Raw genomic sequence first — 16,234 nt, 5'->3', positions numbered from 1 at the left:
CAGGGGTGGTATGCTGCCATGATTGACATCTTGGGCAGTTGTTCTGCTTTATTTGGCTGCTGCTCAATATTGTGTGTGTATAATTGCATGATTGCATCAATAACGTTACTTAGCTAATTTTCACAAGTAATCGGGGCCTTTACTTTTGAATTATTTTGATTTACTTTTTTGGAGTTTTGCTTTACTTTTCTTTATTCTATTTAAAAACACTAGCCTACTAGCTCAATTGGTAGAGCTTTGTGCAATGCACGATGATGTAGGTTCGAATCCTACGTAGGCCACTCTTTTTTATTCCATTTATGACATTAATTCTCATATTTGATTACTCTTTACTTTTGAATCAATTCTATTTACTTTTAAAAGTTTTTTATTTACTTTTGAATTGAACAAAAGGATAATTATAGATAGGATATCATGTCTCATGGTTATAGAGTTGGTATTATTTTACTTTTGAGTTTTTTCAAATTTAGTTTTGAGTTTAGTTTATTTACTTTGGAGTTTATAGTATCTACTTTTGAGTTTATATTATTTACTTCTTTGTATATACTTTAGAAATATTTTGATTTACTTTTGAATTATTATGATTTACTTTTGTGTTTATATTATTTACTTCTTTGTATATACTTTAGAAATATTTTGATTTACTTTTGAATTATTAATAGCCTCATGAAGATAATGGGAGAGTAACTAGTTTTTAAATAAGAAAGTTGAGTAAATACCAGAGTCTATGGTATGATTTACTTTTGGAACATTTCCATTTACTTATAGGTTTATTTTATTTACTTTTTATTTTATGCTTTCCTCTTGAAAACAACTTTATAAATCTTTTTTATATATAGTTTAGTGTATACTTATTGTCGTGCTCCAGAAATATTTTGATTTATTTTTTATTTATTATGATTTTCTTTTGAGTTTCTTTTTCATATACTTTTATGGACAACCTATGTAGGAATCGAACCTACATCCCCTATGCATCTGCATAGTGCTCTACCATTTTGAGCTAATAGGTTTAAGAAAATCATTAAAAATTTCAATCATGGCAAGAAGAGAAGAAAAGGACATGAAGGACAAAAGAGACAACATAAACCACTCTCCAAGCCAACATCTAACACTTCCTAACTGACTGCTCTTGCTTGTACTCAGCAACTGCACCTCACACCTGCAATCAAAGCAAAAAAAAAGAGAACTAGTCTGCAAACCAGACACTAGCAGACCCTAGGCTCCGGCTGAGATAGCAGCAACCATGGAAGTGTTAATTTATTGGTATTCCAATCAGGTTTAATCGTGAAGGAAACACCATTCCACGAATGACAGCCTGCAGAGAAATAAATTAAGGCCTTGGCTTCTGCCTCCTTCACTTTCCGCAGCTCCTTTGCTATCTCTTTCTCCTCCCTTGTCCTCGTCGTTGCCTGTTCTGCCTGCTCAAAACAACCACCATTGATAAATTAGGGTGTGCTACTCCACTTATACTAAGCTCATGGTGTCTTGCTGTTGTCACCTAGTATAACTATTACCTTACACTCCTAGTAGTACCCTAGCCATCATCGGTTTTATAAAATAGTATATTCACTTAGTAAGAAAACCTATACACTACCTGCACTCTAATATCCAATGCTTAAGAGGTTTACCAATTATCCTGTGTTCTGTAGAATTTATAAAATAATTTTAGCATAAAGACAATTATGTAGAATTTATAAAATAAGCTTCAATGACTTTGCTTTAGTACTCGTACATTATATAGAAGCTTATTTTATTATATGCCTTCTTGCTTTGGTAATACTTTGTACTATATATATATATAAACATCCCCATGTTACTATATCAAAGTGTGCACATACAGTTCCTTCAAGTTCTTATACTAACCGTTGTAAGTTGTAACTGGCATCAAACACAGGGTCATAAGTGGTATGCTCAACGTCTGAGAATAGATGAAGACTGGGATATAGCAGATGAATTTTTTCATGAATTTTTACAAGATACATCACATTATTCACATATCACGCCAGTCCAACTCAAGTCATTCCCAAGGTACCAAGTTAAAAGCAACGTAAGACATGTTAAAGTAAGAGATCAACGAATGGCTCCTGGCGGGAAGTTTCAAAATGAGGTGGTATGTCAAGGTCAGTTGCAGTGGGTATAGCAGCAAACAAGGAGCTTGATCTCACTGGATAATAGGGAATTTGATGACGGTAAAAACAGAGCCTAAAATTGAATGAAGAACCTGTTTTTTTGTTACTTGCATTTTACTTGTGCTAGCTGCTACATTTTCTTACTTTCACAATAGATATATTAAAAATGTTCTGTTAAATTTGCTGTTACATTAACAACAAATCAAGGAGCTGCTGTCGGCATGCCACTTTTATTGCTGATGAACAACTGATCCCCACGATAATGTTTCTGTCAAACATATCAGGAAATCTCAAGTTGCATCACATTTTCAAAGGTAAATAAATAACTAAAAAAAGTAAACGGAAATAATATAAAAGTAAATGAAACAGCAACGACAGTCTAGCTTGGCAGAGCTTGACCATCCTACAGACATCTTGCTTAAGGAAAGAGAAGAGGCTTAGTAAAAATCCCAAAAGCTAATGCTGGAAAAGCAGCTGCTGCTACAACAAAAATTGCAACAGCAGCAGCAACGACAGCTGCAACCGCAACCACATCAGGAAATCTTGCAGCAGCATCAGCAACAACAACAAAAATCTGTTGCTGCACGTGCAGGAGGCAAGAGGTTTAGCCATCCACATACATGGTCTACAACCACTGCAGACCAACAACAGATTATGCACCATCCCTAGTCAACTAAGGTCAACAACTAGCCAGCAGCCTGACTGAAATAGAAACTAATAGCACAAAGTCAACTAATCAACTTGCTTCACATGACCTACAATGCCTACCAACCAAAACTTGGCTATATTTTTTTTTACTTTTGGATCACTTAGTGCAAAAAAAACCTCAAATTGCATCACATTTTCAAAAGTAGATAAATAACTAAGAAAAGTAAATGAAACTAATTTAAAAGTAAATCTCATAAACAAAATATCAAGTTGCATCACATTTTCAAAAGTAGATAAATAACTCCGAAAAGTAAATGGAACTAATTTAAAAGTCAATTTAAATCATAGATGATATCAACTACCCGTATTTCTTTCTAGTTCCTAGGTCCATAGAGTTTGCACACCTGGTAGTTTACCATAAAAAAAAAAAAATTCAAACAGCAGAAACCATAAAAAAAACCATCTAACAGACTAGATATACTAACATGGTAGTTTACCTCCAACAGACATTAAATCATCACACTGCAGTAAAGAATACATCTCCAACAACCAATTCTACAAACAATACTAACTAACTTGACAATCCTAACATGAAGTTCAGATGGCACACTGCAGACGTTCATAACAAACTATCTACCCTAACTCAGCCAAGAAGCAAGAAGAAAAAACCCGGTTGGACTGAAGATGATTATCTGGCACTGCCTATTGTCATGCCTCGACAACAAGCCGAAAACACAGAAATCCCTGCCCCAGCTACATCAATAAAAGAAACCCCTAACTGACTAACAACCGGCAACAACAACCCAATCGCAGCACCCTAAGACAGACTGCAAGCTTAGAACCTGAACCCTGCAGTCAGACCCAGCCAAAACCAAATCCTAAAATGCAGCAACGGATTCTAAACAACAACAGCAACTGAGACTGCATCACTCTCAAATGACTACACAAGCAAGAGCTAGAACAAGCCTCAGTAACAGTTTTGCATGAATTTACTTTTTGATCTAATTGATTTACTTCTAAGCCTCAATTATTTACTTCTGAGCCTCAATGATTTACGTCTGAACCTCAATGATTTACTTCTGAGCCTGATTTACTTCTGAACCTCAATAATACTTCACTTGATCTGGATTATATTGCAGTCTCCAATATAGGGCCAAACCTTCTTCAAGTTGTATCAGAAACTACTTCAGAGGTGTTGTAGGAGATTTTAGCCTTAACAAAACCAGAGAGCTAAAAACATCAGTGTACAGAATAATGGGGGAGAGAACACACAAACAGGTATTGTTCATTTGTCCAGAGGAACTGAGGAGTTTAGCACCTCAGACGCGCCTAGTGAGACGTACAAGGACACAGAGAGCGATGCTAGCTCCGACTTGTTTGAGATCGAGTGCCTTTCGTGTACTTCCAACCCAGTGAATCAGATGCCTAGGCTAGGAGTACCCTCTGATGGCAGTACAACCCAAACAACTCGATATACACCTAACGAGGCTAGCATCGAGTGGAGTGCTATAATTGCTAGTGCTGCTGACTTCTCAGTTGCTTCTGATTTCGAGGACGACAGATCGAGGAAACTACACTCAGTACCCCATCACATGATAACAGCCTCAAAATCAAGTTTAACTGCTTCTAAAGCAGCTAATTCCAACTACCTTTCTCTCACTCAATAGATCAATTTTCTCTAGAACAGTTTATAAAATTAGCTAATTCCAGAACCAAAACTGACTATCAAGATTCAAAAGTAAACAAAACATTGCTTCAAAATTACACTTAATATACTCAGAAGTAAACAAAATATCTTCAAAAGTAAACAAAAATTAGGTTACCCATTACCTTTTTTGGATTTTTTTTTCATTTTTGTTGTACTCGCTTCAATTCTGAGTTGTTTCAATCAATGATGATGGAGGACGACAATCAGTCCGGTAACCAAGAGGAGAAGATTATCGAACAATAGATCTTCTCAGTATTCAATTTAAAAACCTAGAAATCGAATTGGACTAAATTAATAACACTTATCTCTATCTAAGGGAATTTCACAGCAAATTATTGATGAACTTGCAATTCATGCCGAAAAATGATTCAATCAACGCGAAGATCAAAGAAAATTAACAATTAAAATTAGCGAAATTAAAAATCGAGAAATCTAATTGAATTTATTAGCAACATTACCTCTACGATTGATAACTTTTGGAGTGAATTCACCAAATAACTTGAAAACTCTCAAATAACTGATCGAAATCATCTCTAGAAATTGGCATAAAATCCAGCTCCGAAAAATCACACAAAAAATCGCAACATTTTTGAAGATATTTGAAGAGATAGGAATCACGGTCGATTTCTCAGGGGAGTAGAGAGAGAAAGTCGTTATATTTTTGGAAGGAGGAGAGAGAAACGCATGCGTTTGAATTTTGGAACCAAAGGTGATCGGGAGTGAGTTTGTTAAGATTCGATCTCATCCATGAATCTAGGTTTAATCGAACGGTGATAAGAGGTTCTCATTATAAGGAGGTTCTCACCAGAACCTGGTCCTATATATATACACAAATTCTTATTTACAATGGGTGTATAATAAATATTGTACACCAGAGTAAAAGTTAACTCAAAATGCTTAAAAGTTAAGCATATGCATGTAAAAGTTATCTATTTTTAAGTGATAAATTTTTTCATTTTAGTAAAACTTATTTCTTCAAAATCACTAATAATGTATAAAATTAATAATTTAACCCTTTAAAATATTTATCTATCAATTTTTTGTTACTAATATAAAAGTTAATCAAAACTAAATTAAAGTTACAAAAAATATGGTTAAAGTTATCTTGGTGTACAATAAATTTATTGTACACCTTGTGCGCGCAAGACCTTTTGATATATATATATGTTATATAGATTAGATTATTTATGTTTAAATGATATTATTGTTCCCCGTTAAAAAAAATAATGTTTAGGTTAGTGGTCAACGTTAGTCAAGATTTATGATGTTGTTCACATGAATGGAGGAAATTATAATATTGTCTCTCTGTTCCCACTAAATTTGTTTTTGTCCCCACCCCCTCTCTCATTGAATTAAAAAAATCTCCCACTAACTCCTATCACATCTATTTTTTCAATAAAAATAACAATTGATAACCACACTACTACTTATCGCATTAAACTGTGTGTCCAGGAGAGTGTAACAACTATTCTGGGACGGAGGGAGTAACTATGTATTTTGTATTGAGGGCGGAGAGACCCATCTCAGAGATGTATTTTTAAATACATATCCGAGGATTAGGCGGTAATTTCACCATTATTTTGAAAATTTTGAGTACCATATTTGAGAAATGAACACAATTTTTTAATTTTTGAGTACCATTTTTGATCTTTTGAGCACCAATTTTGAACTTTTGAGTACCATTTTTCAACTTATGAATACCATATTCAAACTTATTTTGGTCTGATATGTTTTTGTAAAAACATATATGAGATGGGAAAATACTTCCTCGTATTTCGTGTATTATAAAGGACGCCAAATATGTTAAGTTAAATTTGGCTTCGACGCTGTCACGGTAAGTCGGGATCGTGATTGGACCGACCTTTTAAAAATTGGGTTACAACACACAATTAGTAGGATTGATCATGGACAATGGCCGAGTCCAGTAAATTTTGAACATGGTTACAAACTTACAAGTTACGACCACCTTTTATATTTTAGCGCTTAAGACAAATTCAGTGAATTCAGTCAACCTCAAAATTCAAGAAGAAATCCTCTCTCCTTCCCCTGAAACTTAAGTGAATGTTTTGTCCTTGATTATCTTCAGCAGTACGAGTTTAATTGTACTAATGGCTGCAATGTGGGTGGTTTATCGTGACTCTCTTGCAGTAATCACTCGACCCTTCTATCAGAGTTACGCTAGACACCAAATTTGGAATCTAATAAGTAAATTAGGGATGCGCATAAGGTGTTTGATGAAATGTTTGGGAGAAATGTTGTTTCTTGGACGTTGTATCAGTGTATGGTTGATGGGTATGTTTATTTTGAGGACTTGATTAGTGCAGAAAGGGAGTTCGATGCAATGCCGAAGAGAAATCAAGTTTCATGGAATGCCATGATAATGAAGCAGAATACTGAGAGGAAGCAGAGAGCTCAAGGGGGGAAGAAGGGAAATTCAAAAGAGAAAGGAAGGAAGCAGAGGGGAACTGAAATAATAATTGATAACGTGGTATAAACGTCAGGAAAATATTGTTGCGAGAAGTATCTACGATCAACCCAATTACAACCACCTTTTATATTTTAGCGCTCAAAAACACAATTCAACTCTTCCTCTCTAAAACATTCAGCCTCTGTTTTCCAACACAAAAAATTAAAGAAGAAATTCTCTCTTCTTCCCCTGTAACTCAACTCTGATCAAACCCAACACTAAAATCTTTCAAGATTGTGAACTCCATGGATAACAGGAAGGGCAAGGGCAAAGTAAATGAATCTAGAACATACTGGGCTTCTTTTGTAAGAATCTTGGTTTTATTCTTTAATTATCTCTCAATTACTTTCTGCATTGCCCATTTCTGTGTTCATAATACTTTCTGAATGTCTTCTAATGGCTAATTGAGAGAGAGAAAATCAATTGGATGTTTAAACTATTGCAGTCTTCTGGATTTGATTACCTGTTACTTTCACTATCATATCGTTGGTGTTTCTCTTTAATTATTTCTTGCTATTATGAAATCGTCATGTTTTTCTTTGTTCAATTGATTACTGAATTTCGAGTTTATCCATTGGTATAAATTGCCTGCTGAATTAAAAAAAATGGGTGTTTAATTTGGTGTTTATTTTGACAAAGTACAAATTTTGTGTGACATGATTGCTTTTTTTTTGACGAGTTTATTTCTGTGTCTCAGTTGAATCCTGTAGATGGTTATGATGGTGATGTTGATGTTGCGGACGATATTGGATCAACAGTAAGGACTTCAGGGCAGAATGACAACGAGCCTTCTGATACTCGAAGAATTCAACAGTCTAATAGCCTAACTGGCTCGCATGTAAGTTTTTTAACTTAATTTTTTCGATCAACAGGGTTTTCTGTTGTTCCGAATCTTGGTTTTATTCTTTAATTAACTCTCAATAGCTTTCTGCATTACCGATTTCTGTGTTCATAATCCCTCTTGAATGTCTTTTAATGGCAAATTGAGATAAAAAGTCAAATGGGTGTTTAAACTGATTACCTGTTACTTCCATTGTCATATCATTGATGTTTCTCTTTAATTATTTCTTGCTATTGTGAAATCGTCATGTCGTGCTTTGTTCAATTGATTACTGCATTTCGATTTTATGCTTGTGTGAATTTGTCGGTTCATATACCTTGGTATAAATTGCTTGCTGAATGAATAAATGGGTGTTTAATTTGGTGTTTATTTTGACAAAGTACAAAATTTGTGTGACATGGTTGCTTTTCTTGATGAGTTGATTTGTGTGTTTCAGTTGAATCCTATAGATGTTGATGTTGAGGAAGATATGGGATTGAATGACAATGATCCTTCTGAAACTCAAAGAATTGGACCCTCTAATAGGCTAATTGGTAATGATTCTGGAAGGAAGAGATCGAATAATGCTAATAGCCTTACTGGTGAAGATCCAAAAAGGAAGAGATCCAATAATGCTAGCATTTCAAATGTTAATCAACTTCAATTTTTGAGTCCTACCTCTGCTCAAGCTCATATTTCATCTCATATTTTGAGTCAGATGGGAACTTCTCCAGATAACTTTTTTAATCCTTTTCCTTACCTTCCCGGATTTCGACCTCCATTGAATCCTACCACCGCTCAAACTCCACCATTTCAGTCGCAGCCTCGACCCACAGTTGAGCCATCTCAAGGGCTGGGGTATCAGCAACAACAGCAGCTAGGGCTAGTTTCTAGAACTAACAGTTCTGTGTCTCAAGGGCTGGGGTATCAGCAACAACAGCAGCTAGGGCTAGTTTCTAGCACTAATAGTTCTGTGTCTCAAGGGTTGGGGTATAAGCAACCTGCTCCTCGTAGAAGCCTGAGGCCAAATATCAACCCATATCCATCACAAGTAACGAGGCATCAGCAAGTTGCACCTCGTAGAAGCCTGAGTCCAAATATCAACCCATATCCATCTCATGTAACGGGGTCTCAGCCACATGCTCCTTATAGAAGCCTGAGGATGAAGGCTGATAACTCACATGCATCTCAAGTAACGGGGTATCAGCAAATTGCACCTCGTAGAAGCCTGAGTCCAAATATCAACCCATATCCATCTCATGTAACGGGGTCTCAGCAACATGCTCCTTATAGAAGCCTGAGGATGAAGGCTGATAACTCACATGCATCTCAAGTAACGGGGTCTCAGGGAGTTTCTAATATTCATTCTGGTTCAGGTATGCTTGATACAGTTAAGTCATTTGTGTTAATCAGATTCCATTATGTGTTAACTGGTTGTATTATAGTTACCCAGAAGGTTGGATATATGTCTATTTTCATCTTTCTTGTATGCCTATGGCGCTGTTTAAACATTGAAATCATGGTACTTGACATTATTTACATTGCACCTATTTGCGTTGGGAATTGGGATGAAGTTCTCGAGTAACCACTTAAGGCCGTAGCAACTTTCTGTAAGTCTCTGTTGCAAGTCTACACTTGACAATTAGGAGGGGTAGTAGCAAAAAGTTAATATACTTGAATACATGTACATGTTTTCCTGCCGTTGGTATATGTCTGATAAAAGATCTGTAATATTTTGAATAAATCTGTTCAGTTTGTTCCTTGCATACCTAATGTCGTATGATAATGTAAAACCTGTCATCAATCTTATTATATTGGCCAAAATATGTATAGTTCGACAAGTGCAGCAAGCCCCCCGACCTGGAACCAACCTTTCTCCATCAGCACCTGATTTATTTCAGTCATACGAAGAGTTTCTTCAGAGACAGGGATCCTTAGGTATTACAGGGGAGCTTTCCGATACGCTGACTCAAAGGTTAACTGCAGCTAATAGAGACTTGAACACGGAAACTACAGAATCTGACAACACACAAGATGAGCAGGAGAATGCTGATACAGATACTTAACACTCAGTGGCCGTGTTTCAGAAAATGCAGACCTTGAGTCTCTTCCTATACACTGTGTAGCTTTATCTCTTGTTGTCTCTCTCTGATTTCACCTGAAATTACCAAGCAGGCGTTATCTGAATTGTTTTGTAAAGAATAAGGAGTTTTAATTCGTGATACGAGAATAAGAAAACCAGATTGTGAATGTTACTCAGTTAGCATGTATAGATAAAGCTAATAGATTGTTATTTTGTTCCTGATATGATACGTCCGTGAAAGCAATGTATGCATCTGATGTATTTTTTCGTTATTAAGCTCATTGTATGTGCTACGGAAGATTATTTTCTGATTTTTATGCATCTGATGTATTTTTTTGTTACTAGGCTCATTCCATGTTGCCTTAAGAGAAGAAATATCAATGATCCAAGCAGCTAATTCACGATCTGGATGTTCATCGGCAGTTTCAAGCATGAAATTCATGCAATGTTCTACATTTCGCTCCATAGTTTGGATCAAAATTTCAACAAAAACTCAATTACAACTCAAAATAAATCCCAACCAAAATTTCAACATAAACATATTCCCCAAAGTGAGGGCATCTACTAAGGGCCTATTTGTTTTCCTTCATCAATAAATCAATACTAGTTTGTGCCCGTGTATTAGCACGAGATTTCTATAAAAGTAGAAAGCTAATTAAAAAACAACTTTAGATTATATAATGCTATATTCTAATAAAATAATGTACTTCATAATTTAAATGTTAGTTGATGCCTAACCAATTATGTCATATTCTAATAAAGTAACGTGTGAATTTTCTGAGTATGTCATTTAAATTTTGTTTTATCGTATTTATCTTAGAGCATATTACATGCATCCGAGTTAAACGTGCACCCCCTTATATTTTCTCCTTACATGTGAGGAGAAAATATAGTAGGGACGATCAACGGGCATAAAATCCCTATATAATTTTCATATTTATCTAGCTTAAAATATGTTTATAAGAATAATTATATTAATTCATATTTTATTGTTAGTTGATTTTTACAAAATAAATATATTTTAGGTACTAATTGGTCATATGTTTAGTTATGTGTCATTTCTATCATCTATTTTGTTTGATTACGCGCGTAAGTTGAGTATGAATAAGTTAGTTTACATTTCATTGCTTAATTGAACTTCCATATTTCTTTGTTTATATGAAGTTGTATACCGAGTTTTCGTATTGTTGACTAATGTCTAAACAATAGACCTGTATTTTCTTCAAGTGCATGTAGTCATTTTACACATGCTTAGGAAATTCTAAATAATTTATTTTTGATTTAGTTCTTACACCTAAGTTCTAATATCAATTTGTATATCTCTTGATTTTCTTACTTTTTGTGAAAAGTATAGTAAAAGGATAAATCAATAAGTATATGAATTAGCTAGAGGTATAACATTATACTTTAGGTTCCGAGATGAGAAATTTGAAGAAAAAAGTAATAAAATCAACCATTGGAATGCATGTTAAGCATCTCCAAGAATAATGAAAATATGCCCAACTCAGGATGTTCAATACGACTATACCTTATGTTAAAAAAAAAAAAATACGACTATACCTTTCTTTTTTAAAGAACGACAATACATGAAAGGTTAAATGTGGCTTTGACATTTTGTTAAGTGCCGACTTTTTAAAAAAATTCGTCACAACACAATTTTGGACATAGACATATAATGATTCTAGTCAGCTTCTAAGCACACGGCCTGACACGGGAGGTACGGCCAGAGCCATCTTTATGGTCATGGTAGCCACCTAAATGAAGTGTCTGGGATAGTGTGAACTAATAAAAATTATCACGTCAGGATAAATATCGTTGTAAAAGAAACATAACTTTTTATTTAGTGCTCAAAAACACAAGCGATAAAATTGTCAAAATATAAAATATGAATATTAAAGTACAGTTTGAATATTAAATTTACAGTTTTTTCTATAATAAATTTATTTATTTATTTATATTTATTTTAAAATAGCAATTATATATTTTAGATTATATATTATTTTCAACATATGTAGGAAAATGCCACCCGATATGCATATTTCCGCTAATCTTGAAGAATATGTAGAAATCTCTCTCTCTCTCTCTCTCTTAGGGAAAGATCGAGATGCCCTTTCTATCTTCCCTTCAAAAGAAAAAAAAAAGGAATGACCGGGATTTGTCCGTCTATCTAGGTTCCATATTTTCAACTTTTTGGTATGTGCATATTTAATAAAAGGATTATTAGGTTACATATACTTTTATTAAATCTCCAAGTCAAGAAATGCCACATTTCCATTTGTCATTGTGATTTGACAAATGAAATGACGATGTTACATGTCATGCATGTGCACACATGCATACTCAATTTTATTATCACGAAAAATGTTAGTAACAATGTTCGAACCCATGACCTCTTATTCATAACGTAAAGTTATAACTTATAACTATCTCTACAATGATATAACGTATGACTCTAAAGTAATGAAAAAAGACAAAAGTCATTCTTATAAATATTAAAACTTTAATGCCCAATACATATTTGATTAATAACCTATTATAAATTTATTTACTTAATCTTTCTTCATTACTCATATCATACGTTAAAAAAAAAGTTAATTGTTACTCCATCTGTATTTATTTAAGGGATACACTTGCCTTTTCCGGCCGTATTTATTTAAGAGATACACTTGCCGTTTTTAGTAACTTATCAACCCCACCATCTAATTAAATAATATATCTACACCCACCCACACCCCCACCCCCTACTCCCTAAAATGACATGGTCCCCACTTGTTTTTCTTATTAAAATACCTACGCAATCCCACTAGTTTTATTACTTTATTTCATTCAATTATTTTTCTTAATACCCGTGCCCGACCAAGTGTATCTCTTAAATAAATATGGAGGGAGTACACTACTTCTTTAGATAATCAATTGTTTGTTTTTCCAAAAATATGTATTTTTTGTTTTTCAAATTATAATAATTGATACTTAAAGAAATTTCTTATGTTTATAAATGAATTAGAAAAAAAGAAAGTTTTATACGAAGTACCAATCAAGTTAGATTTGAAAAAATAAAGTATATGAACATAAGAACTATTCTGGTAACCCTCATATACTTAGAGGATATGATGTACGTAATATGGAAACAAATTAAATAAAACAAATACAAAAAGTTTTGCAAAGAAAACAATCATTAATCGGACAAAGAACAAATAACAAAAACATGGGCAAGGGTCCAATCGGGTCTGGACCCATTTTTGTCTCATCTCAAATAGATAGACCCAAATCCTTAAAAATGGATCGGGTCCGATCGGGTCTGGACCGGGTCCTAGACCCATGTCCACCCCTAGTTACAACACACAATGACATAATTAGTAGGATGGATCATGATATGGACATGGGTTGAGTCTAGTAAACTTTTAAACACAAGATCACGTCACGGCACCATATGGTTGGTTAGAGCTACCTTTTATATTTTAGCACTCAGGAGAAATGTCGTTGTAAAAACACAGTCAAGCTCAGAATCCAAGAAGAAAACCTCTCTCCTTCCCCTGTAACTCAACTCTGATTTTGCGAAACCACACACTTCAAAACTGAAACCAAAAGGTCTTGCGCGCACAAGGTGCACAATAAATTTATTGTACACCAAGATAACTTTAACCTTTTTTTGTAACTTTAACCTAGTTTTGATTAACTTTTATATTAGTAAAAAAAATTTGATAGATAAACATTTTAAAGGGTTAAATGATTAATTTTATACATTATTAGTTATTTTGAAGTAATAAGTTTTACTAAAATGAAAAAATTTATCACTGAAAAATAGATAACTTTTACATATATATGCTTAACTTTTAAGCATTTTGAGTTAACTTTTAATCTGGTGTACAATATTTATTGTACACCCATTGTAAATAAGATTTTGTGAACTGAAACTTCAGTGAATGTTTTTTCCTTGATTATCTTCCGCATTACGAGTTTAATTGTCCTAATGGCTGCAAAGTGGGTGGTTTTGTCTACTGGGGTGAGACCATTACGAATAGGGAACTGCGGGGACAATATTATATCCTTTAATTTGAATACTGAGACGTCTATAGAGATTGATTGTCCTGAAGATGTTGTATGTGATGGTTAGGGCAGGTTAAGAAATTATCGCCACTCTCTTGCACTAATCACTTGGCTCTTCAATCAGTGTTGCGATGGATACCAAATTCGGCATCAAAAAGTTAATTAGTGATGCACATAAGGTGTTTGATGAAATGTTTGGAGAAAGGTTGTTTCTTGGACTTGTATTAGTGTATGCTTGATGGGTATGTTTATTTTAAGGACTTGATTAGTGCAAAAAGGGAGTTCGATGATAGAAATTTGAGGACGCACGCGTAAGTTTTGATAGACCCGGATAATATAACAAAATTGCATTGAAAAAATTGTACAACAATATTTGCGAGAGCTCATGTCTCTCACTTATTTCTTTGGTAGAACACTTGTTTCTACCCCTCATATTTGTGGGAGCTCTCTTGATTGGCTCACTTCTCAACTTATGCATACAACATATTTATAGTTGGTGTATCCTAGTTTCTAGATTTTTCTACACTTGTCATATATCTAGATTTTTCTACACTTGTTTTTTCTTAGGATAATTCTAGAAAATTTTCTACTAGATTTTTACAAACATATTATCTAGATTTTTCTAAATTAATATTTCAACACTCCCCCTTAATCTTGAAAAAACTTGTACTCCAAAATGTTTATCTTTCAAAAATCTCGTTGATGCACTTGTCACCAACCACCAAACGATATGAACGCTTGAGTTCCAATAATGTTGGCACCCGTGTTACCAACCTCCATCTTCTTGATACCTTTTATTAATCTTGATGATCTTCTTGTTGGTATCCCTGTTACCAACTATCCCACTGATGCACATGTCACCAGTCATCTCCTGAAATTTTTCCTCAAATTTTATTTTGTTATTGGTGCTCATGTCACCAACCATCCCGCTAATGCTCTTTTCATTAGCAAACTTCAAAATTTTCTTCAAAATATTTTCTTCTACATTTTCTCCATTGGCATTTGTTTCTCCAAATTTTTATTTTGTTGTGGTGCTCATGTCACCACCCATCACCGCTAATGCCCGTGTCATAAGCATCCTTCAAATACTTTCTTCTTCAAAACATATTTTCTTCTTCAATTCTTTCATCCTTATTTTTATCATCCACTTTTATTTACTCCATTTTCCACCAAAATATCTCTAGTTTAATTTTTTTTTATCTTTGTTATCTTCTTTAAAAAGAGATTTCGCACTTACCTCTTTTTCTCTTCCATATTTTCTTCAAATCTTGTAACCCTTCATATCTTGGGTCTTCGGTCTTCAATGTAATTACTTTTCCGGCTCTAGTACCATGATAGAAATTTGAGGACGCACGCGGAAGTTTTGTTAGACCCGGATAATATAACAAAATTGCATTGATAAAATTTTACAACAATATTTGCGAGAGCTCATGTCTCTCACTTATCTCTTTGGTAGAACACTTGTTTCTACCCCTCATATTTGTGGGACCTCTCTTGATTGGCTCACTTCTCAACTTATGCATACAACATATTTATAGTTGGTGTATCCTAGTTTCTAGATTTTTCTACACTTGTCATACATCTAGATTTTTCTTACTAGATTTTTCTTAGGATAATTCTGTTTTTCTACTAGATTTTTACAAACATATTATCTAGATTTTTCTAGATTAATATTTCAACATTCGATGTAACGCCGAAGAGAAATCAGGTCTCATGGAATGAAGCAGAAGACAGAGATGAAGCATAGAGCTCAAGGAGGAAGATGGGAAAATCAAAAGAGAATCTCGTCCTTAAACACAATTCAACTTTGGAGAAGAAAGGGGACAGCTTAAATAATAATTGGTGACGTGGTATAACCGTCACCAAAATATTGTTGCGAGAGTTGAAGTATCTACGATCCGACCGTTTATGTTTTGGCGCTCAAAAACACAATTCAACTCTTTCCCCTGTAACTCTTTTCTGATCAAACCCAAACACTAAAACATTCAAGAACAAATTCTCCCCTTTAACTCAACTCTGATCAAAACCCAAACACTAAATCATTCAAGAACAAATTCTCTCTCCTCCCCCTATAACTCAACACTTAATAAAACCAAGCACTAAAATCTTTCAAGACTGTAATCGCCATGGATAATGGGAAGGGCAAGAACAAAGTAGATGAATACGATCAAGAACAGAATTATGAAGATGAATCTGGCGTAAGTTCTTCTACTTAATTATTTAACTGGGTTTTATTTTTAGATTCTTAATGTTAGTCTTCTCCAATTTCTTTAGCATGATCGAATTTCTGTTAATGATATACGAGTGACTTTTATATTTAGAATCTCGATGT

General features: G+C 34.1%; 1 protein-coding gene and 1 long non-coding RNA gene across 2 annotated transcripts; one reads left to right on the top strand and one right to left on the bottom strand.

The window, feature by feature from the left end:
* Nucleotides 1–993: 993 nt before the first annotated feature.
* On the bottom strand, nt 994–5,180 carry LOC110789909 (uncharacterized). The gene is made up of 3 exons (XR_002533680.2): nt 4,944–5,180; nt 4,608–4,754; nt 994–1,418 (listed from the first exon to the last, which is right to left on the bottom strand). It is a non-coding gene; the product is annotated as an uncharacterized lncRNA (long non-coding RNA).
* Nucleotides 5,181–6,433: 1,253 nt separating this feature from the next.
* Nucleotides 6,434–10,079, top strand: LOC110789910 (uncharacterized). Its single transcript, XM_021994628.2, has 4 exons — nt 6,434–7,257; nt 7,650–7,790; nt 8,230–9,148; nt 9,606–10,079. The coding sequence occupies exons 1-4, from the start codon at nt 7,198–7,200 to the stop codon at nt 9,836–9,838; spliced, it is 1,353 nt and encodes a 450-aa protein (XP_021850320.1). The 5' UTR covers nt 6,434–7,197; the 3' UTR covers nt 9,839–10,079.
* Nucleotides 10,080–16,234: the final 6,155 nt, after the last annotated feature.

The sequence above is a fragment of the Spinacia oleracea genome, chromosome 4, assembly GCF_020520425.1.
Source record: "Spinacia oleracea cultivar Varoflay chromosome 4, BTI_SOV_V1, whole genome shotgun sequence".
NCBI classification, from domain to species: domain Eukaryota; kingdom Viridiplantae; phylum Streptophyta; class Magnoliopsida; order Caryophyllales; family Amaranthaceae; genus Spinacia; species Spinacia oleracea.
The sequence above is the reverse complement of the archived record's forward strand: the minus strand, read 5'-3'. Positions and strand labels throughout refer to the sequence as shown.

Coding starts and splice junctions, on each gene's coding strand:
- LOC110789910 (XM_021994628.2), top strand. CDS start 7,198: ATGGATAACAGGAAGGGCAAGGGCAAAGTAAATGAATCTAGAACATAC. Junction 7,258..7,649: donor GAACATACTGGGCTTCTTTT/GTAAGAATCTTG, acceptor TCTGTGTCTCAG/TTGAATCCTGTAGATGGTTA. Junction 7,791..8,229: donor ATAGCCTAACTGGCTCGCAT/GTAAGTTTTTTA, acceptor TGTGTGTTTCAG/TTGAATCCTATAGATGTTGA.